Source organism: Lepidochelys olivacea (assembly GCF_965140295.1).
Source record: "Lepidochelys olivacea isolate rLepOli2 genome assembly, chromosome: 2".
NCBI classification, from domain to species: Eukaryota; Metazoa; Chordata; order Testudines; family Cheloniidae; genus Lepidochelys; species Lepidochelys olivacea.
Window position 1 is genome coordinate 1,858,092 of NC_140412.1, and position 24,892 is coordinate 1,882,983.

The following is a 24,892-nucleotide window of genomic DNA, read 5'->3' on the forward strand; positions in this document are numbered from 1 at the left end:
GGCTGAGGCGCGGACAGCCTGACCTGAGGAGATGCTGCTTTCAGCCACGGCGGAGCAATGGGAATCGCAGGACAGTGGCTGTAAGTTGCCCCATGGCTGCCCTCGCCTCCACCTCCTCCCCGTGCCCCCCGTCACCCACTGGGCCTTTGGCTGCCCTGCCCCCCAGCATGCCTCCTCCGAGACCAGGCGGCTGCCTCTGCCGGCGCTGTCCATGCCCAAGACGATGCCAGAGGAGGATGCAGCCAATGCCCCCTCTGTACACAGCTGCTAAGCAACCTCCCGGCACAGAGCTGGGTCCCTCTGAACCGGGGCCTCCTCTGTGCCCAGGATGGGGGCAGGTGTGTTTGTGCCGCCTTCCTGCTGCCACGGGTCAAATGTCCCCTGTACACGCCTCTTCCCAGCTGTTGCCGGGAGTCTTCCCTGGGCCTCGGCCCTCTCTCGGTAGCGGTGAGAGCAGGGTTTGGGCATGGTGCGAGGCCGAGGGACAGCGGGGGAACGCAAGCACTGTACTGGGGGATAGGGGCTGCATGGGCACCAAGTGGGGGTGAATGAATGGGGAGGAGGTTTCCCAGCCTCTCTTTCCACAGCAGCGACCTCGACAGGGGTGGCCGCCACTCCCAGCGCCATGTGTCACCTGAGCCCCCTGCCAGCGGCGAGGGAGGAGGAGACCCAGCTGACGAGCGCCCGCCGGCTCTGGGCCTTGCTCCGGGCGGGCATCCAGGCCACTATGGAGAAGGTATGTGGTGGGGGAAGGAAGGAGCTGCCCGAGGCCTGGTGTCCCTGTAGACGCAGGAGAGGGCGGTGATGAGCATGGCCTGACCGTGGTGGCTGCTGCCCCTCCCCGGCCAGGCCACGGTCACATCACCACGCCAGCCCACCGGCAGCGCATCCATCGGGATCCTTGCTCAGCTCGTTCTACCAGACCCAAACACCGGCCTTCTCTGGAGCCCCGTGGAGCCGTGCCCGAGCAGCAGCTGAACCCAGAGGTCTCTCACTAGGGCCCCACGCTTCCCTATCCCCACATAGCTTCTTGCCGAGCCAGGCTAGCTTTGCCCTGTCCCTCCCCACCCGAAGCCGGGGCTGACCGTCCCCTACAGGCCATTCCCTGGAGGTTTCTCCTGCTGGCTCCATCAGTGTCTGCTCTCCCGCAGTGGGCATGTGACAGGAGGTGCCTGAAACCATCTGATACCCAGACATCACCCGCAGCATTCAGGTGCCCCGTCAGTGTGCCTCACACGCAGCCACCCTCCCCGTGGAGCCGTCGAGCACCAGCTTGCACCGCTCCACTTGACTCGGGTTGCAGCAGGACATGCTGGGACCTGCGGGCCCCGAGTGGTACCTGGGGGCCAGCCCTGCCCTATGCCGAGTTACCTGCTGAGCAGCGCGGTGAGGGCAGTGGATCGTGGCGTCGTGTGACTCCTCCTCCTCCTCCTCCTCCTGGCAGATGAAGAAGGAAGAGCTGAAGGCTGCTCAGCTGACCCACGGTCTCCAGCACCTGCGTCACCTCAGCTTCCCGCAGCCCGTGCGCCGCGTTGCCCACAACAGCAGCGCCAGCCTCTTCGTGGTCCTGGACGCGGAGAACCAGCTGCACCTGCACAAGGAGGACGGCTGGTTCAGCCACAGCACCCAGGCCCCGGAGCCCATCGCGGGCTTGCTCTACGCCACCCAGGTCAACAAGTACGTGGCCTGGGACCAGGGAAGCCTGCAGGTGCTGAGCCCAGACTTCGAGGTCCTCTCCAAGGTGCTGGCTCCGCATGGCATCCGTTGCTGCCACTACGGCCCAGAGCTCAATCAGGTGGTGACAGCTGGAGCGGGCAGCCTGTCCGTCTGGGCCTTCCGCTATGGATTCCGCCAGCTGCAGTGCCAGGCCACCGTGCAGCAGGGCCTGTCCCCTCGCGACACCTTCAGCCGGCTGGCCCTGGACACCGGCATCCCCCAGACATGCTTTGCTGCCTGCGGCACCGGGGTTGCTGTCTTCAACCTCTCCCAGGGGGAGCTACTGACCTTCCAGAGGGACCTTCACAACAGGTGACAGCTGCTCTAGGGAGTGGGGCGCTGCCCTGCCAGCCTCAGGTGTCCCAGTGAAGAAAGAGCGCCGGCTTTCCACCCTAAGGAACTTCACGCTCTTGTAGGAGGGCCTGGGCCCTGGGCTCCTGCTCCATGGGGAGGGGAGGGGAGGGGCAGGAGGCACTGGGTGGGTTCCGGGTTCCCCTCCCTCGCTAGCTGTGCCCAGCGTTGGCATGGGCATGTGGACAGATGGGACTGGCCAGTTCTGTGTGTCACCGCCAGGACTCCTCAGTGCATGCGGGGACCTCTGGTTTCTCTGACGCTCACGTTCAGAGGCTGCTCTCGTCTCTATGTTTGTAAAGTGAGACGGGCCCATGCGCTGCTGGGTCGAGGGCTGCGCTGGCAGCTGCTGCCTCTGCCTCGGCTGGGGCAGGCTGTGGGACCCTCTGTGAGCCCTCCCTGCCCATCCCTGGGTGGTGGGGCTGGAGTTTCGTAGACACTGCAGCTGAGAAAGCCCTGCCTGGCCCCCAGGTCTGTGCCCCCAGGCCCAGCCACCAGTGCGACTTGCCATGTGCCCCGGGGCTTGTGCAGTCATGGGGTGACCCTGCCTGGTGCCCAGCACCCTGCGGCGCCCTGGGAGGGGTGGGGCACCGGAGCCAGCAGGAGCACTCATGGCTGCCTCTCTCCCAGGGCCATCACTGACATCGCCTATTGCGAGGCGGGGGGGTGTGTGGTGACCGCCTCCCGCGACACCACCATCAAGGTCTGGGACAAGAAGTGGCTGATCCAGACAATCTTCGTGGGACACACTGGTGAGGGCCGGGGGCTGAGCCCAGTCTGCCACGAGCACCCTCCCCAGCTGGGGGGCAGAGTGGGGCGCTGTCTGAAGCTGCTGGTCCCTGCCACGGGCCCCTGCCTTGCAGGGAGAGCCTCTGCTGCCCTGGGGCTGCACCTGACACCTGGGTCCCTGCTGGCTGCCCACTGCCCGGCCCTGGAGATGGGGGAGGAGACTGCCCTCACACTAAGCGTGCTCCTTGGCTCCCATGTGGCCCTTGACTGGGGACTCCTGTCTGGGAGCAAAACTGCCCCTCAGACTGGCAGTGCCCCCCGTGGGCAGCCTGGGCATTGCTCTGACTCTGCCTTCCTTCCCTTCCTCTCCGGCAGGGCCTGTGACCGCTGTGACCATCTACCCGCAGGGGCCCTTCATCCTCTCTGCCTCCCAGGACGGCACCATTCGCACCTGGAACCTGCAGACCATTGACCAGGTGGACGAAGTGCAGGTGGCCGAGGTGGTGGAGCAGCTGCAGACGCACCCGGAGGGGGGGTACGTGGTCTCGCTGTCCGGCTCCACCATGGACCTTTGGAAGGTCAACCAGCTCTATTCCCTGCACACCCGGCTGGGTGCTGCCGTGACGCGCCTCTGTACCGTCGACCTGAGCGCCGTGGGCAGCTTCCCGGTGCGAGTTGCGTGCGCCTGCCAGGACTCCACCGTGCGGCTCGTGGCCGCGCACACCGGCCGCATCCTCTCCACGCTGCTGCTGGACAGGCCCTGCCAGGCCGTGGAGGTGGCCTACTGCCTGCCCAAGGAGACCCTCTTTGTGCTGCTGGAGCTGGGCCAGCTCCTGAGGGTGAACACCGCTATCAACCCCATGAGTGTCAAGAAGACTGTGGTGCCCTGGAGCGAGTCGGCGCGGCCCCGCTGCCTGCTCCTCTACAGCCACCTCGTGGACCCCGAGAAGGCCTATGCCCAGTGGCGGGAGATCATGGAGCAGAAAGGGGACAAGAAGTCCTGGACACATCTCCCGCTAAAGCTGCAGGACAAAAACAGGTAAGGATTAGACCCAGCACCGCTCCCCACCCTGGCCCCTCAGAGATGGGGTGTTGTGGGGAACGGGGCAGGGAGTGCTCAGCAGAGGACGCTGTGGGGAGTGGGGCAGGAGCACTGGCTGGGGCAGGGAGCTCCTGGCTACCCCAGCCCTGGTCGCTCCCAGCAGGGAGCGCTGTGGGGAGCGGGGCAGGAGCACTGGCTGGGGCAGGGAGCTCCAGCCCCATCCTGTCCCAGCAGGGGGCACGGGGGGGCGGGGCAGGAGCGCAGGTGGGGGCAGCTCCTGGTGACTCCAGCCTCTGCCTCTCCGGTGGGTTCGCTGTTGTGGTGCTGTGGTAGTTTGTGGCTATGCCAGGGGTGATGTGCGTTGCCCGCAGGTACCTGCCAGTTCTGGGGCAGGAGGACGGCTCACTCTGCGTGCTTCAGTGGTTCACCGGGCGCGTTCAGTACCAGGTGAAGGCTCATGGCTCAGAGAGGGTGACCGCGCTGGCTGCCTGCCCCCACGACAGCTGTATCATCTCAGCTGGTGAGTGCACTGAGCACCCGGCAGCCGGGCTTTCTGTGCAGCCCCAGTGACTGCCGGCCCGGGGCAGGGATCCCCACGGAGCCCTTGGAGGGCAGAGCCCTCCCTGTGCAGCGATGGCATGGACGGGGCTCCAGGGGGCAGGGACCAGGTCCTCGGGGGGCTGGAGAAGTCCTGGCCCCAGAGCTCACAAAACCCAGTCGCTAAAGAGGGAGGGAACCACAGGGCAGAGGGGTCAGCAGGAGAGTCCATGGACCTTGGGCATGGCCTGGCAGGGTGTTCCCCCATCCTGGGGGCAGGAGGGGAAGCGCAGGCAAGGCGTTCCCCCATCCCCAGAAGTCAGGGCACTCCCCCATTCCCCAACCCCGGGGGGGTCAGGTGTTCCCCCCCATCCTGGGAGGAGGGCAGATGTTTCCCCCGTGACCGGGGGTGGGCAGGAGCTGAGGGATTGTCCCCCCATTTCCATCCGTTTCACGTGTTTCATCAAACTAATGAAAAGCTCCGTGGTGGTGGCACCTGAAAGGCGAAGTCTGGGAGTTTGCAGCAAGGCCCCTGTGAGCCGACTGCCCCAGCCAGGCCACAGGCCAGAGCTGTGGCCTGCTGCAGCCCAGCGTGGGGCCCAGTGGGAGCAGCCTGGCAGTGTCCCTCTGCCTGGCCCGGTGCAGGTGGCGATCGCACGGTGAAAGTCTGGCGCATCTTCCCCTACATTGACGAGTGCCTGACCCTGCTGCTGAGCTTCTCCTGCCAGCACCCCGTGCTGCACATGTGCCCACTGGGCTCCACGCTGGGCACCGCCATCCAGGACCCCGAGACCGCCACCTACAGCATCGTCCAGTACAACCTGCTGGCCCAGAGCTGCCAGGAGCACAGCCCCGAGGATGACCCGCTGGACGAGATCACAGGTAAGAGCCCTGCAGCCCAGCGGCTTCTGCTCCTCCCATCAGGGCCTGCGTAGGCACCCAGAGCAGGAGCCTGGGACTAGAGGTGGGTCTGGGCATCCAGAGGGTTAGCGGTGCCCCCTAGCAAGTGTCCAGCCCTGGGGTGTGGGGTGGGGAATGGTGCTCCATGGAGGTGTCCAGCCCCAGCAGAGGGATAGCAGTGCCTGATGGGGAGTACCCAGCCCCAGATGGGGTGGGGTGGAAAGGTGACCCCCAGGGAGTGTCTGGCCCTGGGAAGGGGGGACATGCCCAGTGGGGAAGCAGTGTGTCAAGCTGCCTGCCATGACCCCAGGGCGTGCATGCCAGCCTCAGGGCAGAGTGCTGGGAACCCGGCACCAACCCCCCATTGGCTGTGAGCTCTGTATTCGATTTCACCAACCAGTTACCAGGTGTGAGCTCCTCAGGCCCTACAACAGCCTAACCTGGGAGTCACAGACAGGCCCTGTTGGTGCTCCCATCTGACCTGCCACCCAGGGGAGCTGCCTGTGTGATAGCTGGGCCCTTACCCCAAGGATACGGCAATAGGCAGGTTACTCCCTGTCCCAAAGGACCCGTCACTCACCCCAGGTCAGTTGCTGTGACGAACTGGGACTGTTCTTAATATTTCCTCTGAATAGTGTGGGGGTGCCTCAGTTTCCCCTAGGCAGTTCTTAAGTATCTAGGGGGTGGGATAAGGGTGTATGATCATGGCAGAGCCCTAGAGGGCAGGTGTGTGCAGGGGTCTGGACACAGAGAATGGCCGACACCCTGTTTCCTGGCCACTGATGGCCTGGGCCCTTCCCCCCTGCAAGGTGAGAGCTAAAGGGTTGGAGAACAAAGGAATCAGGTGACCTCCTGGCCCAGGAAAGGGGAAAGCGAGAGGAAGAGGGGCTGGAAGGAGTTTCAGTTTGGGGCTGGCTGGAGACATGGAGTGAAGGGCAGATGTGGTTGTCTGGCTCACTGCCCCCCCCAAAATGGACCCAGCTGAGGGGTCCTGTTCTCTGCACCTACAAGCTCTGTGTCAGACCATGTTCCTGTCGTCTAATAAACCTTCTGTGTTACTGGCTGGCTGAGAGTCACATCTGACTGCGGAGTTGGGGGGCAGGACCCTCTGGCTTCCCCAGGAGCCCCGCCTGGGCGGACTCGCTGTGGGAAGCGCACGGAGGGGCAGAGGAGGCTGAATGCTCCGAGGTCAGACCCAGGAAGGTGGAAGCTGTGTGAGCTGTGTGTCCTGCAGACAGGCTGCTCCCAGAGAGGAGACTTCCCCAGAGTCCTGCCTGGCTTCATGGGGAGCAGTTCCAGAGCATCGCCCGGGGACCCCGTGACAGTTGCACCTTAGCTCTCACAGCAAAGCCCACGCTTGTAGCCTGTCCTATAACAAGCTGTCTAAAGCTTGATTACATAGGAAAAGGAAACGAGTGTTATTGACAAGGTTAAAGCAGATGAGTTACAATCTTAATTTCAAAAGGGAATAAAAGCTTCTATACTAAACTATACTATACGTCCTAAGGGCTAGCCTGGGCTGAGCACTGGGGATCTCTTGCTTATGCCTAGAAACCTGTCCCCAGATCCTGAGCAGCATAGAGATAATCAGTTCCTCCCTGTCAGGGGTTTTTATTCCCCTCCCCCTGTCACGGAGTGTGGGGGAGTCCAGGCCCTGCACCCCTCTTCCTGGGATCCACTGAGACTCTCAGCCAGCCAGTAACACAGAAGGTTTATTGGACATCAGGGACACAGTCCAAAACAGAGCTTGTGGGTACAACCAGGACCCCTCAATCACGTCCTTCTGGGGGAGCAGGGAGCTTAGACCCCAGCTCTGGGGTTCCCTGTGTTCCTCCACCCAGCCCCAAACTGAAACTAAACCCCCCCAGCAGGTTCCCTTCTGCAGTCTCCGTCCACATTCCTGGGCAGAGGTGTTACCTCCCCCTCCCCCTCCTGGCTCAGGTGACAGGTTCTCAGGTCTCCCACCCCCAGGGCACATTCCCAGGTCAACACTCCCCCCTCCCTGCTGCGTCACATCCTTACATCTCTCCCCCCTTTGAGACTGAACTGAGCGGGGTCACGCTGACCAGTGACCTAGGGAAGTTCGGGGTCCCCTCTCCGGGACAGCGCATCCGCTATCAGGTTGGCACTTCCCTTCACGTGGACCACGTCCATGTCGTAATCCTGCAGGAGCAGGCTCCTTCTCAGGAGCTTGGCGTTGGCTCCTTTCATCTGGTGCAGCCAGGTCAGGGGAGAGTGGTCGGTGTAGACGGTGAAGTGTCGCCCGAAGAGATAGGGCTCTAGTTTCTTGAGGGCCCACACCATGGCCAGGCACTCCTTCTCGATGGCCGCATAGTGTTGCTCCCAGGGTAGCAACTTCTTGCTCAGGTACACGATGAGGCGTTTCTCCCCCTTTTCATCCTCCTGCATTAACACCACCCCCAGTCCCGTGTCGGAGGCGTCGGTGAACACCACAAAGGGCTTGTCAAAGTCTGGGTTTGCCAGAACTGGGCCACTGACCAGAGCCTCCTTCAGCGCCCGGAAAGCCTCCTGGCACGCAGAACCGGACCGACCCATCCTTTTTGGGGACCAGCACCACCGGCGAGGCCCAAGGGCTGGCCGATGGCTGGATCACCCCCAAAGCCAGCATGTCCCGGACCTCTCTTTCCAGGTCCTGAGCAGTTTTCCCTGTGACTCGGAAGGGGGAGCATCTTATTGGCAGGTGCGACCCCGTCTGCACCCGGTGGACAGTCAGATTAGTGCGTCCAGGCTGGTTGGAAAACAGCTGTTGGTACGGATGCAGCACCCCCCTGACCTCAGCTTGCTGGGCAGGGGTTAGCTGATCCGAGAGGGGAATTGTTTCCAGGGGGGAACCAGTTCTGGTCCCAGGGAATAGATCTACTAAAGGGTCATCTCCCTGCTCTTCCCACTGTCCACACACGGCCAACACCACATTCCCCCTGGCATAATATGGCTTCATCATATTCACATGGTACACCCGGCGGTGGTGCGCCCAGTTCGACAGCTCCACCACATAGTTTACCTCATTGAGCTGCTTGACGACCTTGAAAGGGCCCTCCCAGGCGGCCTGTAGTTTGTTCTTTCTCACTGGGATGAGAACCATCACCTGATCCCCGGTGGCGTAGGCACGGGCCCGCGCTGTGCGGTCATACCAGACCTTCTGCTTCTTCTGGGCTCTGTCCAGATTCTCCCTGGCCAGGCCCATGAGTTCAGCCAGTCTCTCTCGGAAGGTCAGGACATACTCCACCACTGACTCTCCATCGGGAGTGGCCTTCCCCTCCCACTCGTCTCTCATCAGGTCCAGGGGGCCCCTCACCCTCCTGCCATATAACAGTTCGAAAGGCGAAAATCCGGTAGACTCCTGGGGCACCTCCCTGTACGCGAACAGCAGGTGCGGTAAGTACTTGTCCCAGTCCTGCGGGTGCTGGTTCATAAAGGTTTTCAGCATCATCTTTAGCGTCCCGTTAAACCTCTCCACCAGCCCATTGGACTGGGGGTGATACGCTGAGGCCCAGTCGTGCCGGACCCCACATTTCTCCCACAAGCACCGGAGCAGGGCCGACATGAAGTTGGAGCCTTGGTCTGTCAAGACTTCCTTGGGGAACCCCACTCGGCTGAAAATGGTCAGGAGCGCATCGGCCACGGTGTCTGCTTCAATGGAAGCTAAGGGCACTGCCTCGGGGTAGCGGGTGGCAAAATCTACCACCACCAGAATGTATTTCTTCCCCGACCGGGTCGTCTTGCTGAGAGGTCCCACGATGTCCATGGCCACCTTCTGGAAAGGCTCCTCTATGATGGGCAAAGGTCTCAAAGCCGCTTTCCCCTTGTCCCGGGCCTTCCCCACCCTCTGACAGGGGTCACAGGATCGGCAATACTGCCGGACCGTGGTAAAGACCCCAGGCCAGTAAAAGTTCTGTAGCAACCTCTGCCGGGTGCGCCGGATTCCCTGGTGCCCTGCGAGGGGGATGTCATGGGCCAGGGACAGGAGCCTGCGGCGATACTTCTGGGGGACCACCAGCTGCCTCCTGATCCCACAGGACTCTACTTCCCTTGTGGGAGCCCATTCTCGGTACAGGAACCCCTTCTCCCACAGGAACCTCTTCTGGCAGCCTCTCCTCATGGTCCGTCCCACACTGAGGTCGGCCAGGACCCTGAGCTTCCGCAAGGAGGGATCTTTCCTCAACTCGGCCTGGAACTCAGCGGCTGGGGAAGGGATGGGGCCCGGTTCCCCCTCAGTGGCCAGGTCTGAGGCCTCAGCCTCTCTGAGCCGTGCCCCGATGTGACGATGTGACTCAGCAGGGAGGGGGGAGTGTTGACCTGGGAATGTGCCCTGGGGATGGGAGACCTGAGAACCTGTCACCTGAGCCAGGAGGGGGAGGGGGAGGTGACACCTCTGCCCAGGAATGTGAACAGAGGCTGCAGCAGGGAACCTGCTGGGTGGGTTTAGTTTCAGTTTGGGGCTGGGGAGAGGAACACAGGGAACCCCAGGGCTGGGGTCTAAGCTCCCTGCTCCCCCAGAAGGACGTGATTGAGGGGTCCTGGTTGTACCCACAAGCTCTGTTTTGGACCGTGTTCCTGTTGTCCAATAAACCTTCTGTTTTACTGGCTGGCTGAGAGTCTCAGTGGATCCCAGGAAGAGGGGTGCAGGGCCTGGACTCCCCCACACTCCGTGACAACTGGTGGTAGCGGTGGGATCTACTGCACCCCGTGAACGGCGCTTCCTGCAGTAAGTGACTGGGGAGCAGTAAAACGAAGGGGAATTGACGGGGACCAGGCGTGCTGAAGATTCAGAGAGAGACGGTTTCGGGGGGCGGTTAACCCCTGGGAATGTGTGACCAGAGAGAAAGACTTTTGCAGTAACAGGGTCCCCCGGGGGATTGCAGCGAGCGGTCCCAGGGGCGGAGGAGTCTGCAGCTCGACCCTGGCAAAGAGTCGGTGACCTCAAGAAGGACTGGCACACGAGGGGCTTTTCCTGGAAACCGTGGGAAGCTGCCTGGCCTGCGAGTGGCCAGCAGGGAGATGTACACTAAACGCCTTAAGAGCGACCTGGTGGAGCTGTGCAGGCAGAGGGGGCTGCGCATCGGGAGGTCCACCAAGGAACAGTTGATTGCCCAGCTGGAGGAGAGGGATCGCTTGGATGACCCGATCCCTGTCCCTGAGGGGAGCCGCCCGGCAGACGCAGCGTGGGCCCTGGGGCCTGACCGGGCTGGGAGGGGTCAGACTGCTGCTGAGGACATCCCGAGACCCTTCCTACCTATGTCCGGGGGAGGGGTTGGGGGAAGCCCAGCAAATACCGAGGGCACCCTGACCCCGGCAGCCAGCAGGGGATCCTCCCGGCGGAGCTCCCCATCCCTGGAGCGGAGGCGGCTGGAATGAGAGAGGGAGATGAAAATGAGGGAGCTGGAGGATCATGAAAAACAACGTCAACATGAGGAGAAACAACGTCAACATGAGGAGAAACAACGTCAACATGAGCAGGAGGAGAAGGAGAAACAACGTCAACATGAGCAGGAGGAGAAGGAGAGGGAGCGTCAGGAGAAGGAGAAACAAAGACAGCATGAACTGGAGCTGGCCAGGCTGAGGAGCAGTGGGGCCCCGGCTGCGGTGAGTGCGGGGGGACCCAAGGCTGCAAGGAACTTTGATAAGTGCTTCCTGGCCCAGCGTAAGGAGGGGGAGGACATAGATAGCTTCCTGACGGCCTTTGAGAATGCCTGTGAGCTGCACAGGGTTGACCCTGCAGACAGGCTCCAGTTCCTCACCCCCTTATTGGACCGCAAGGCCGTGGAGGTGTACAGCCGGATGACAGGGGACTATGAACTGTTCAAACAGGCCCTGCTCCGTGAGTTTGGGCTGACCCCCGAGATGTACCGGAGAAGGTTCCGGAGTCAGCGTAAAACGCCTGAGGTCACCTACCTACAACTGGTCAACCGGATGCAGGGGTATGCCCGCAAGTGGACAGCTGGGGCCCGAGCTAAAGAGGACCTGCTGGACCTAATCGTACTGGAGCAACTGTATGATCAGTGCCCTTCCGACCTGAGGCTGTGGCTGGTGGACAAAAAGCTCGAGAACCCCCAGCACGCAGGGCAGCTGGCCGACGAGTTTGTGAACAGTCGGTCAGGGGGTAGCCGGGAGGAGCCCCAAAAGAACAGGCCCCCCCCGATGCAGAGAGAGAGTCACCAGGGGGCCTCCCAGCGGGGAAATAGGGAGAACCCCCTCCCAAGGGGAACACCTGGCGTCGGGCCCCTCCGACCCGCTCGAGGGGACCAACGTGACCTGAGCTGCTATCACTGTGGCCAGAAAGGCCACGTACGGACCCAGTGCCCCGGGCTCAGGGACAAACTGAGCAGACCCAACCTACCCAGGGTTAACTGGGTAGGGACCCAGCTGGACGAGGGGCAGACGACCCCGGAAAGGGGGCCTACCAGTTTACCACCTGCCCCGGAGGGAAGAGTACCCCAGGCCAGCTCCACCAGAGGGCTGGAGGCTCTGGACTCAGGGTGCTCAGTTTACAGGGTGGGCGCGGGGCTGTCCCTCCGGAGAGAGTGCCTTGTTCCCCTGGAGGTGGATGGGAGGAAGGTCAATGGATACTGGGATACGGGCGCGGAGGTGACGCTGGCCCGGCCCGAGGTGGTGGCCCCAGATCGGGTGGTGCCCAACACCTATCTGACCCTGACAGGGGTGGGCGGGACCCCATTTAAGGTGCCCGTGGCAAGGGTACACCTGAAATGGGGGGCCAAGGAGGGCCCCAAGGATGTGGGGGTACACCACCATTTGCCCACTGAAGTTTTGATGGGGGGAGACCTAGAGGACTGGCCAAGCAAGCCCCAGGCCGCCCTGGTTGTGACGCGTAGCCAGAGCCGGCGAGGGGCACTGCGCCCTGACCTCGGGGAGGGTATCACACCGGAGGCGCAGGACCCTACCCTGGTAGGGAGGGAGGGCCGAGGGGCACGGCTCAGAGAGGCGGAGGCCTCAGACCTGGCCAGCGAGAGGGAACCGGGCCCCGTCCCTGCCCCAGCCGCTGAGTTTCAGGCCGAGTTGCAGAAAGATCCCTCCTTGCGGAAGCTCAGGGACCTGGCCGACCTCAGGGTGGGACGGACCATGAGGAGAGGCTGCCAGGAGAGGTTCCTGTGGGAGAAGGGGTTCCTGTACCGAGAATGGGCTCCCACAAGGGAAGTAGAGTCCTGTGGGATCAGGAGGCAGCTGGTGGTCCCCCAGAAGTATCGCCGCAGGCTCCTGTACCTGGCCCATGACATCCCCCTCGCAGGGCACCAGGGAATCCGGTGCACCCGGCAGAGGTTGCTACAGAACTTTTACTGGCCTGGGGTCTTTACCACGGTCCGGCAGTATTGCCGATCCTGTGACCCCTGTCAGAGGGTGGGGAAGGCCCGGGACAAGGGGAAAGCGGCTTTGAGACCTTTGCCCATCATAGAGGAGCCTTTCCAGAAGGTGGCCATGGACATCGTGGGGCCTCTCAGCAGGACGACCCGGTCGGGGAAGAAATACATTCTGGGGGTGGTAGATTTTGCCACCCGCTACCCCGAGGCAGTGCCCTTAGCTTCCATTGAAGCCGACACCGTGGCCGATGCGCTCCTGACCATTTTCAGCCGAGTGGGGTTCCCCAAGGAAGTCTTGACAGACCAAGGCTCCAACTTCATGTCGGCCCTGCTCCGGTGCTTGTGGGAGAAATGTGGGGTCCGGCACGACTGGGCCTCAGCGTATCACCCCCAGTCCAATGGGCTGGTGGAGAGGTTTAACGGGACGCTAAAGATGATGCTGAAAACCTTTATGAACCAGCACCCGCAGGACTGGGACAAGTACTTACCGCACCTGCTGTTCGCGTACAGGGAGGTGCCCCAGGAGTCTACCGGATTTTCGCCTTTCGAACTGTTATATGGCAGGAGGGTGAGGGGCCCCCTGGACCTGATGAGAGACGAGTGGGAGGGGAAGGCCACTCCCGATGGAGAGTCAGTGGTGGAGTATGTCCTGATCTTCCGAGAGAGACTGGCGGAACTCATGGGCCTGGCCAGGGAGAATCTGGACAGAGCCCAGAGGAAGCAGAAGGTCTGGTATGACCGCACGGCACGGGCCCGTGCCTACGCCACCGGGGATCCGGTGATGGTTCTCATCCCAGTGAGAAAGAACAAACTACAGGCCGCCTGGGAGGGCCCTTTCAAGGTCGTCAAGCAGCTCAATGAGGTAAACTATGTGGTGGAGCTGTCAAACCGGGCGCACCACTGCCGGGTGTACCATGTGAATATGATGAAGCCATATTATGCGAGGGGGAATGTGGTGTTGGCCGTGTGTGGACAGTGGGAGGAGCAGGGAGATGACCCTTTAGTAGATCTATTCCCTGGGACCAGAGCTGGTTCCCCCCTGGAAACAATTCCCCTCTCGGATCAGCTAACCCCTGCCCAGCAAGCTGAGGTCAGGGAGGTGCTGCATCCGTACCGACAGCTGTTTTCCAACCAGCCTGGACAAACTAATCTGACTGTCCACCGGGTGCAGACAGGGTCGCACCCGCCGATAAGATGCTCCCCCTTCCGAGTCACAGGGAAAACTGCTCAGGACCTGGAAAGAGAGGTCCGGGACATGCTGGCTTTGGGGGTGATCCAGCCATCGGCCAGCCCTTGGGCCTCGCCAGTGGTGCTGGTCCCCAAAAAGGACGGGTCGGTCCGGTTCTGGGTGGACTATCGGAAGCTCAATGCCATCACTGTATCTGATGCCTACCCCATGCCCAGGCCGGACGAGCTCCTAGACAAGCTGGGAGGAGCTCGGTACCTTACCACCATGGACCTTACAAAGGGCTACTGGCAAGTGCTGCTGGATGCAGATGCCCAACTGAAATCGGCCTTTATCACCCCTCTGGGGCTCTATGAGTTCCTGACCCTGCCTTTCGGCCTCAAGGGAGTGCCGGCCACCTTCCAGCGCCTAGTGGACCAGCTCCTGAGGGGGATGGAGAATTTTGCTGTGGCGTATATTGATGACATCTGTGTCTTTAGCCAGACCTGGGAGGACCACGTGTCCCAGGTTAGACAAGTGCTGGACCGACTCCAGGGGGCTGGGCTGACTGTAAAAGCGGAGAAGTGCAAGGTGGGGATGGCGGAAGTATCTTACCTGGGCCATCGGGTGGGGAGCGGCCGCCTAAAGCCGGAACCAGCCAAGGTGGAGGTGATCAGAGACTGGCCCGCTCCCCACACCAAAAAGCAGGTCCAAGCCTTTATTGGGATGGCAGGATACTACCGAAGATTTGTGCCCCACTTTAGCGCCATCGCCACCCCCATCACGGAGCTATGCAAGAAGGGGAAGCCAGACAAGGTGGTCTGGACCGAGCAGTGCCAGGTGGCTTTCCGGGCGCTGAAGAAGGCTCTGGTCAGTGGCCCAGTTCTGGCAAACCCAGACTTTGACAAGCCCTTTGTGGTGTTCACCGACGCCTCAGACACGGGACTGGGGGCGGTGTTAATGCAGGAGGATGAAAAGGGGGAGAGACACCCCATCGTGTACCTGAGCAAGAAGTTGCTACCCCGGGAGCAACACTACGCGGCCATCGAGAAGGAGTGCCTGGCCATGGTGTGGGCCCTCAAGAAACTAGAGCCCTATCTCTTCGGGCGACACTTCACCGTCTACACCGACCACTCTCCCCTGACCTGGCTGCACCAGATGAAAGGAGCCAACGCCAAGCTCCTGAGATGGAGCCTGCTCCTGCAGGATTACGACATGGACGTGGTCCACGTGAAGGGAAGTGCCAACCTGATAGCGGATGTGCTGTCCCGGAGAGGGGGCCCCGAACTTCCCCAGGTCACTGGTCAGCGTGACCCCGCTCAGTTCAGTCTCGAAGGGGGGAGAGATGTGACGATGTGACTCAGCAGGGAGGGGGGAGTGTTGACCTGGGAATGTGCCCTGGGGATGGGAGACCTGAGAACCTGTCACCTGAGCCAGGAGGGGGACGGGGAGGTAACACCTCTGCCCAGGAATGTGAACAGAGGCTGCAGCAGGGAACCTGCTGGGTGGGTTTAGTTTCAGTTTGGGGCTGGGGAGAGGAACACAGGGAACCCCAGGGCTGGGGTCTAAGCTCCCTGCTCCCCCAGAAGGACGTGATTGAGGGGTCCTGGTTGTACCCACAAGCTCTGTTTTGGACCGTGTTCCTGTTGTCCAATAAACCTTCTGTTTTACTGGCTGGCTGAGAGTCTCAGTGGATCCCAGGAAGAGGGGTGCAGGGCCTGGACTCCCCCACACTCCGTGACACCCTCGGTGCTCCCTCCCCACCAGGGTAGGGTCCTGCGCCTCCGGTGTGGTACCCTCCCTGAGGTCAGGGTGCAGTGCCCCTCGCCAGCTCTGGCTACGGGTCACAACCAGGGCGGTCTGGGGCTTGCTTGGCCAGTCCTCTAGGTCTCCCCCCATCAAAACTTCAGTGGGCAAATGGTGGTGTACCCCCACATCCTTGGGGCCCTCCTTGGCCCCCCATTTCAGGTGTACCCTTGCCACGGGCACCTTAAATGGGGTCCCGCCCACCCCTGTCAGGGTCAGGTAGGTGTTGGGCACCACCCGATCTGGGGCCACCACCTCGGGCCGGGCCAGCGTCACCTCCGCGCCCGTATCCCAGTATCCATTGACCTTCCTCCCATCCACCTCCAGGGGAACAAGGCACTCTCTCCGGAGGGACAGCCCCACGTCCACCCTGTAAACCGAGCACCCTGAGTCCAGAGCCTCCAGCCCTCTGGCGGAGCTGGCCTGGGGTACTCTTCCCTCCTGAGCAGGTGGTAAACTGGTAGCCCCCCTTTCCTGGGTCGTCTGCCCCTCATCCAGCTGAGTCCCTACCCAGTTAACCCTGGGTAGGTTGGGTCTGCTCAGTTTGTCCCTGAGCCCGGGGCACTGGGACCGTACATGGCCTCTCTGGCCACAGTGATAGCAGCTCAGGTCACGTTGGTCCCCTCGAGCGGGTCGGAGGGGCCCGACGCCAGGCGTTCCCCTTGGGAGGGGGTTCTCCCTATTTCCCCGCTGGGAGGCCCCATGGTGACTCTCTCTCTGCATCGGGGTGGGCCTGTCCTTTTGGGACTCCTCCCTGCTACCCCCTGACCGACTGTTCACAAACTCGTCGGCCAGCTGCCCTGCGTGCTGGGGGTTCTCGAGCTTTATGTCCACCAACCACAGCCTCAGGTCGGAAGGGCACTGTTCATACAGTTGCTCCAGTACGATTAGGTCCAGCAGGTCCTCTTTAGCTCGGGCCCCAGCTGTCCACTTGCGGGCATACCCCTGCATCCGGTTGACCAGTTGTAGGTAGGTGACCTCAGGCGTTTTACGCTGACTCCGGAACCTTCTCCGGTACATCTCGGGGGTCAGCCCAAACTCACGGAGCAGGGCCTGTTTGAACAGTTCATAGTCCCCTGCCTCCGGCCCTGTCATCCGGCTGTACACCTCCACGGCTTTGGGGTCCAGTAAGGGGGTGAGGAACTGGAGCCTGTCTGCGGGGTCAACCCTGTGCATCTCGCAGGCATTCTCAAAGGCCGTCAGGAAGCTATCTATGTCCTCCCCCTCCTTCCGCTGGGCCAGGAAGCACTTATCAAAGTTCCTTGCCGTCCTGGGTCCCCCCTCACTCACCGCAGCCGGGGCCCCACTGCTCCTCAGCCTGGCCAGCTCCAGTTCATGCTGTCTTTGTTTCTCCTTCTCCTGACGCTCATGTTGACGTTGTTTCTCCTCATGTTGACGTTGTTTTTCATGATCCTCCAGCTCCCTCATTTTCATCTCCCTCTCCCATTCCAGCCACATCAGCTCCAGGGATGGGGAGCTCTGCCGGGAGGATCCCCTGCTGGCTGCCGGGGTCAGGGTGCCCTCAGTATTCGCTGGGCTTCCCCCAACCCCTCCCCCAGACATAGGTAGGAAGGGTCTCGGGATGTCCTCAGCAGCAGTCTGACCCCTCCCAGCCCGGTCAGGCCCCAGGGCCCATGCTGCGTCCACCGGGCGGCTTCCCTCCAGGACAGGGATCGGGTCATCCAAGCGATCCCTCTCCTCCAACCAGGGCAATCAGCTGTTCCTTGGTGGACCTCCCGATGCGCAGCCACCTCTGCCTGCACAGCTCCACCAGGTCGCTCTTCAGGCGTTTAGCGTACATCTCCCTGCTGGCCACTCGCAGGCCGGGCAGCTTCCCACGGTTTCCAGGAAAAGCCCCTCGTGTGCCAGTCCTTCTTGAGGTCACCACCTCTTTGCCAGGGTCGAGCTGCAGACTCCTCCGCCCCTTGGACCACTCGCTGCAATCCCCCGGGGGACCCTGTTACTGCAAAAGTCCTTCTCTCTGGTCACACATTCCCAGGGTTTAACCGCCCACTGAAACCGTCTCTCTCTGAGCCTTCAGCACGCCTGGTCCCCGTCAATCCCCCTTCGTTTTACTGCTCCCCTGTCACTTACTGCAGGAAACGCCGTTCACGGGGTGCAGTACATCCCACCGCTGCCACCAGCTGTCACCTAGTGTGGGGGAGTCCAGGCCCTGCACCCCTCTTCCTGGGATCCACTGAGACTCTCAGCCAGCCGGTAAAACAGAAGGTTTATTGGACCACAGGAACACAGTCCACAACAGAGCTTGTGGGTACAACCAGGACCCCTCAGTCAAGTCCCTCTGGGGGAGCAGGGAGCTTAGACTCCAGCCCTGGGGTTCCCTGTGTTCCTCCACCCAGCCCCAAACTGAAACTAAACCCCCCCAGCAGGTTCCCTTCTGCAGTCTCCGTCCACATTCCTGGGCAGAGGTGTTACCTCCCCCTCCCCCTCCTGGCTCAGGTGACAGGCTCTCAGGTCTCCCATCTCCAGGGCACACTCCCAGGTCAATACTCCCCCCTCCCTGCTGCGTCACATCGTCACACCCCCAATGTGCTCTGAGCTGCCAACTCAGCTGACGGGAGGAATTCACTTGCAGGACACATCTTTAGGGCTAGGAGTAGGAGGGCAGAACAAGAAACATCTTGTGTCCTCTTTATTGTCCCACAATGGTCCCTCTGGTGTCAATGGGCCTTTCGTGTGGGGCAGAACTTAACACCTTCTGCTGAAGCCAGCACTTCACACTGGTTAATGTCTCTGCCCTGCCTGGTGAGTTACACGGTCACAGAGGCTCACGCTCAAACATTCCCTTGCACTGGGGGATACAGAGGTGATACGTGAGATTAATGCCGGCAGGAACTCACCAGCTTTCCATACAGTCTAAGCACGAATCACATTCTGATGATCCCTGTCTGAATGATGCTCACACTCAGGTGGGCCAGGCTGGTTCCAGTGACGTATTTGTCGGGGTTCCCTTGAGACAAGGGGACCTTGGCAGGAGTTGGCACCTGGTCTGGCAGTGTCACACTGTGTCCTGTGGGCCATGCCCTGCCTGGGTGGGACAAGGGACTGCTGGTGCCCCATGGGGTATAGCCAGTTCATGGCGCTCCTACTCCCCCCAGGGCATGCTGCATGGGGGGCCAGCCCCAGGCTGGGGGGGGGGCGCTCCCTGTTTAATGGCAGCTCTTTCCTGCCCTGTAGGCCTGTGCTGCTGTCCCACGCTGAAGCTCTTTGCATCGGCCAGCAGGGATGGGTCGGTGAAGGTCTGGAACGCCCAAAACCAGCTACTCAGGTGAGAGGCAGACGCTCCTGCCAGGCCAGCCAGCACGGCCTGTCAGGGACTCTGCCCAGATCCTGCCCATACCGCAGTCACTGTGGGGGCTTTGCGTGGATCTCACGGCCCTGGGGTGTCACGGAGTCCCTGGGCGATGCTCTGGAACTGCTCCCCGTGAAGCCAGTCAGGACTCTGGGGAAGTCTCCTCTCTGGGAGCAGACTGTCTTCAGGACACAAAGCTCACACAGCTTCCACCTTCCTGGGTCTGACCTCGGAGCATTCAGCCTCCTCTGCCTCTCCGTGCGCTTCCCACAGCGACTCCGCTCAGGCGGGGCTCCTGGGGAAGCCAGAGAGTCCTGCACCCCAACTTCGCAGTCAGACGTGACTCTCAGCCAGCCAGTAAAACAGAGGTTTATTAAACGACAGGAACATGGTCTAAAACAGAGCTTGCAGGTGCAGAGAACGGGACCCCTCAGCTGGGTCCATTTTGGGGGGGCAGTGAGCCAGACAACCACGTCTGCCCTTCACTCCATGTCCCAGCCAGCCCCAAACTGAAACTCCCTCCAGACCCTCCTCCCCTGGGCTTTGTTCCTTTCCTGGGCCAGGAGGTCACCGGATTCCTTTGTTCTCCAACCCTTTAGCTCTCACCTTGCAGGGGGGAAGGGCCCAGGCCATCAGTTGCCAGGAAACAGGGTGTCGGCCATTCTCTGTGTCCAGACCCCTGCACACACCTGCCCTCTAGGGCTCTGCAATGATCATACACCCTTACCCCACCCCCTAGATACTTAAGAATTGCATAGGGGAAACTGAGGCACCCCCCCAATATTCAGAGGAAACATTAAGAACAGTCCCAAGACGCTCCTGCCAGGCCAGCCAGCACGGCCTGTCAGGGACCCTGCCCAGATCCTGCCCATACCGCTGTCGCTGTGGGGGCTTTGCGTGGGTCTCACGGCCCTGGGGGTCTGGTGTCTGTGGGCCTCCGGTGTTAACCTGCTCCTGTCACTGACTGGAGCTGCACAGTGTTAAACAAGGTCTGGGATCCAGGGAGCTGAGCCAGCTCGGTCCCGTGGCAGACGCCCCAAGAAATGTCCCTTCACCCTGCACAGGGAAGTCGTCACATCGGGGCGAGCGCTGGAAACCTCAGGGGTTCCGTAGGGCTGGTATGTTAACAGCACCCCTGGGGCCCTTTCCCTGGGAAACCCCCTGGCCAGGCAGCCCCTTAGCTGGGGTTAAGATGGTAAGAACTGTCCTAGGGGAAGGGAAAAGAGCTGGGAGGGGCAGGGGCTGCTGCTAATGGCTGATCCCAATTCCAGAAAGACAAAACCAGACAAACACGCGAGGGGAATGATGAGCAGCAAAGACAGAAAATGCAGCGTCCGTCTCTGGTGCCCCCGACTCTCACTGCCGGAGGGGCACAGGCCCAGCCCCGCCGACTGATAGGTCACTCTGGGACCTGGCAAACTTGTACCAGCCTCGGGCTGTTCAGGGCATGGAAATTACCTGCCCCTGTGGTCCTGGGCTCCCAGCCATGTGCAATCGAGAGCCTTGGCCGGCTCAGCCGTGGAACCCCCAACCCTAGGACAGTGCATCTCATGCCTTCCAATCGGCGGAGTCTCCTTCTGCTCCCTTCCCTCAGACGTATCATCTGGTCCACTCTCCGCATTAGTATCTGTGGAGAGAACATGAAAATGCTTGCTTACCTGTATCTGTGTTGCTGGTCCTTGGACGCTCCCCTTTCTTCTTCTGGAGGTCACATGCTGCCAAATTTCTTCACCATCCTCCTGTCTCCGCTGCGCAGCCTGCTCTGAATCTTCAGAACATTGTGCCCGTAGAAGCATATCCTGACGTCTGTCCAGGAAATCTTTAGTTTCTCTTATGCAAAGCAGGGTCGATACCTGTTTCTCCAGACCTTGAACCTTCTCTTCCAATATGGAGACCAGCTTGCACTTTGTACAGACAAAGTCGCTTCTGTCCTGTGGAAGAAAGACAGACATGGCACATCCAGTGCAGGTCACAACAGTTGAACGCTCAGCATCCATATTACCTTCCTTCTACGAGCTGCCTCAGGAGTTGTAGTAACTACACTGAAAAGCCGGCCAGATGTAAGCCTCAGTGGGCTCTCCCCAGGCAAACTCCCTCTGTTAGCCGCTCTGCTGGTCGCTGCTCAGCGGGTTCGCAGCTGACTGGCTTTTTAGAACAGTCAGGCCCACTCAGGGCTCACCTGGAACAAAGCGCTCCCAATTCACTCTTTTCAAACCACCAATCAAGCACACGGTCAAACTGTCCCCACAACAGACGCTCAGATACTCACCAACACAGCCTCCCTAAGGCAGCCCTTAGCGTACCTCCTCTCAGACAGATCCCAGGCAAACTCCCTCTGTTAGCCTCTCTGCTGTACGCCGCTCTGCTGCTGCGGGGGGCTGTGCCGATTGATGCTCCCCCGCCACGCGACCTCTCGCCTCTCTCCTCAGGCACCTCAAGCTGAACACGATCCCGGAGAGCCTGGCCTTTGGGAACGAGTGCGGGGACCTGCTGCTGGGCGTGGAGCAGCATCTGCACCGCATACACCACAGCAAGTACCTGCCCAGGCTGTATCTCACCAAGGTACGGACCGAGCTTGGGCCCAGCGCCGGGGGCAGGGCAGCACGGGCTGGGCAGGGCCCTGTCACAGGTACACACGAACCAGGCTGCTCAGGGATACCTGCCCCAGAGGCCTACTCTGTGCACAATGTCTGCCCGGACTAGCCCTGTACCTAGCAACCACGCCGCCATGGCTGGAGGACCTCCCCTCCCCCCGGTGCACCTGCTTTGCTGTGGCTGGAGAACCTCCCACCCCCCCGGGTGCACCCACACCGCCATGGCCGGAGAACCTCCCCACCGTGAGTGCACCCTCTCCACCATGGCTGGAGGACCCCCCAACACTCGGACACAGTCTGCTGGGAGAGGCTGGGTCTGGAGTAGCCGGGAGCGCCCCCCATAGACAGTGCCCTGCCCCATTCCTCACAGCGCCCCCTGCTGGGAAAAGCTGGGGCTGGAGTAGACAGGAGCTCCGCCCAGCCAGCTCCTGCCCCGCTCCCCACTGCAGTAACTGGGGGTCCCCGGAGATGCAGTTAGACACTGAGTGGATGACGTGGGGGGACCAGTTCTCTTCCATCAATGCCATGTGTGCTGCCCTCCCCTAGGAGCCCCTGCCCCTCCGCAGCTGGCTAGACTCAGGGCCTCTTTCTCCTGCAGCTGCTGTGCATGAGCCTCCTAGACCCCGTGCAGGACGCTCCTTTTCCCATCAGCGAGGGCTCACTGCGGCCCCTTAACAAGGACGCCAGACAACGGTTGCTCCTGGACCCTCGTTCCCTCTCTGTCAAGTGAGCCCAGCCAGGGGTCTGCCCCACGGTCAGGCCGGGTGCTCCAAGCTCCTGCCAAATACACGGTTCCACACCGCCATGGCCAGAAGACTTTCCCCCCACTCCCTGGGTGCACCCCCTCTGCCCTGGCCAGAGAACCTCCCCCCCGGCTGCACCCACACCGCCATGGCCAGAGGACTTTCCCCCCACTCCCTGGGTGCGACCCCTCTGCCATGACGAGAGAACCTCCCCCCCCCCCGGCTGCACCCACACCGCCATGGCCGGAGGACTTTCCCTACACTCCCTGGGTGCGACCCCTCTGCCATGACCAGAGAACCTCCCCCCCCCCCCCCCGGCTGCACCCACCCTGCCATGGCCAGAGGACTTTCCCCCCACTCCCTGGGTGCACCCCCTCTGCCATGGCCAGAGAACCTCCCCGCCCCGGGTACACCCACGCCGCCATGGCTGGAGGACCTCCCCTCCCCGCCCTGGTGCACCCGCTTTGCCGTGGCTGGAGAACCTCCCACCCCCCCGGGTGCACCCACACCGCCATGGCCGGAGAACCTCCCCACCGTGAGTGCACCCTCTCCGCCATGGCTGGAGGACCCCCCAACACTCTCCCCTGCTGTGCTCCATGTTGTGAGCTCTGCAAGCTCCATCCCTCATCCCCAGTGTCCTCAGGAGGAAGAGAAGTTTTCCGCCTGGACGGAGGGATTCTCTGTGGATGCAGAACGCACAGCCTCAGAGCTGGGTGTGGGGAGGGGTCGAGGGCAGTGGCTGCAGATCTGCCTAAGAGCAGTGTAATGGGGGGGCACCAGCGAGATACATGGGGGGAGTCCTCACCCAAAAGCAACTGTGGGCACACCCCACACACTCATGTGGTGACAGGCGGACGTGGGGACACATACACGTGGGGACAGACAGACAGATGGACATACCCACAAGTAGGGACAGATGGATGGCCAGACACACATGGGGACAGACAGACGGACACACAGACAGGCCCACCCCCCCACACCCGACGTTCCTGACCCGCGTGGCCCTCGTTGGGGCAACGCTGGGCGGCCCACCGGCGGCCCTGGGTCATGTCTCTTGGCTCGGGCAGCCCCTCCCACCCCTGCGGAGTGCAGCCCCAGGCAGGCTGCTGTCGCCCTGAGAGCGAGGGGAGGGGCAGCCCAGGGTCTGCTGCCCCAGGTGCGCTCAGGCAGGGGAGGGGACGTGCGGTGAGTGGGGGTGTTCTGAGATCCCGGGGGGACGCTGGTGCTAGTTTGCACCCGATGAGCCGTCTCTTGCTTCTGTGAGGATTTAGGGCCACGTGTCGGGGGTTGCCGCCCTGGCTGTGGCGGGCAAAGGCCGGTGGATGGCCTGGGGGCCATGAGCCTGGCTCTTGACAGGCGTGTCCCTCTCTGCAGGCTGTGCGTGCCGCTGCTCCCCTGGAAGCTCAAGAAGGATGAGGACTACTCTTGGGTGCGCCAGGAGAAGGAGGAGGTGACGCCTGATGGTGGGACGGCAAGCTGCTGGCCCTGCCTCCCCCAGCGCTGGTCTAGAGCACTTGAGTGATAGGCCAAAGCACCAATCCCACTGGGCCAAAGATTCTGCCCTGTCGGAGCTTGCTCGAGCAGGGATGCGGGGGGGGAGGCTGGGAGGTGGCCCCTGTTAGTCAGTAAGGACATGGACGGCCCCTGGGCCTGCAGGGGCACGAAATCCAGGCACCAGACACTGGACACCAGGCCCCCAGTGTGGGTCCTGACCTCAGACCGTGGGAAAGGGCTGGCACCAAGCCCTGAGCCACAGGCACCTCTGGCCCATGTGCAGCCTCTGGCCCTCCAGTCCCTGCACAGCCCCCGGATCTGGGCAGCCGTCTGCTGTTCCCAGCCCCCCACCACAATGGCTGCTGTCGTGGGTGGGCTCTGCTGCATGCCAGTGGCTGCCTGGCAGCTGCAGACCCGCTTCCCAAGCCCTGCCACTTCCCCAGACAGTCATTGGGCTTCTCAGCCTGCCTGGAACGACTGTGAGCCAGGGCCCCTTTGAACGTTGCAGGCCTGTGCCCAGCTGGCCGCGAGGGACCAGGATCTGCTCCTCATTCAGCAGGGGAAGCTCTCCGCCGCCAGGAAGCCCAGGCTGCACAAGAAGCTGCAGGACGAGGCCTTTGAACGCTACATGCATCTTGTCTACAGGCAGCCACCGAGGATCCAGGTGACGGTGTGGATGGGGAGGGGGCTGGCAGTGGATCATGGGGCCCGGCCAGACGTGCTCTGTGTTCTGGGATTAGCAGGAGCTCTGCCTAGGAAAGGGCTGGCTGGGGGGCTCTGAGACAGACATAGCAACAGCTTGGGGGCAGGAACTACCCCATAGGTGGGACCCTCCTTCCAGATGATGTCATGGTGTCCTCTTGCACTGAGGAGACCTGTCCAGGGGAGGTAATCCCAAGTAGTAGGAAGAGACCGGGAATAGCAATGGGGAAATCAGTCATTAGAAATAAAGAGAGCTGGGCTTGTGGTGACCGGGAGAACCACATGGTGACTTGCCTGCTGGGTGCAAAGATTGCAGGTCGCTCAGACTTATGTGCAATGCTGGGGAGGAGCCCGTGGTACATGTAGGTACCAGTGACATAGGGGAAGGTGGGAGAGAGGTCCTGGAGGCCAAATGTAGGCAAGAGATTAAACTCTGGAATCTCCCTGGTAACATTCTCTGAAATGC

General features: G+C 61.7%; 1 protein-coding gene across 1 annotated transcript; it reads left to right on the forward strand.

Moving 5' to 3' along the window:
- Window positions 1-1,444: 1,444 nt before the first annotated feature.
- Window positions 1,445-24,298, forward strand: WDR97 (WD repeat domain 97; the record flags this gene model as incomplete). The annotated part of the gene is made up of 10 exons (XM_084618905.1): window positions 1,445-2,028; window positions 2,698-2,819; window positions 3,172-3,835; window positions 4,210-4,358; window positions 5,021-5,257; window positions 18,779-18,869; window positions 21,323-21,455; window positions 22,086-22,213; window positions 23,605-23,680; window positions 24,233-24,298. Coding segments are annotated over 10 exons (2,250 nt in total), but the record flags the coding sequence as incomplete, so codon positions are not given.
- Window positions 24,299-24,892: the final 594 nt, after the last annotated feature.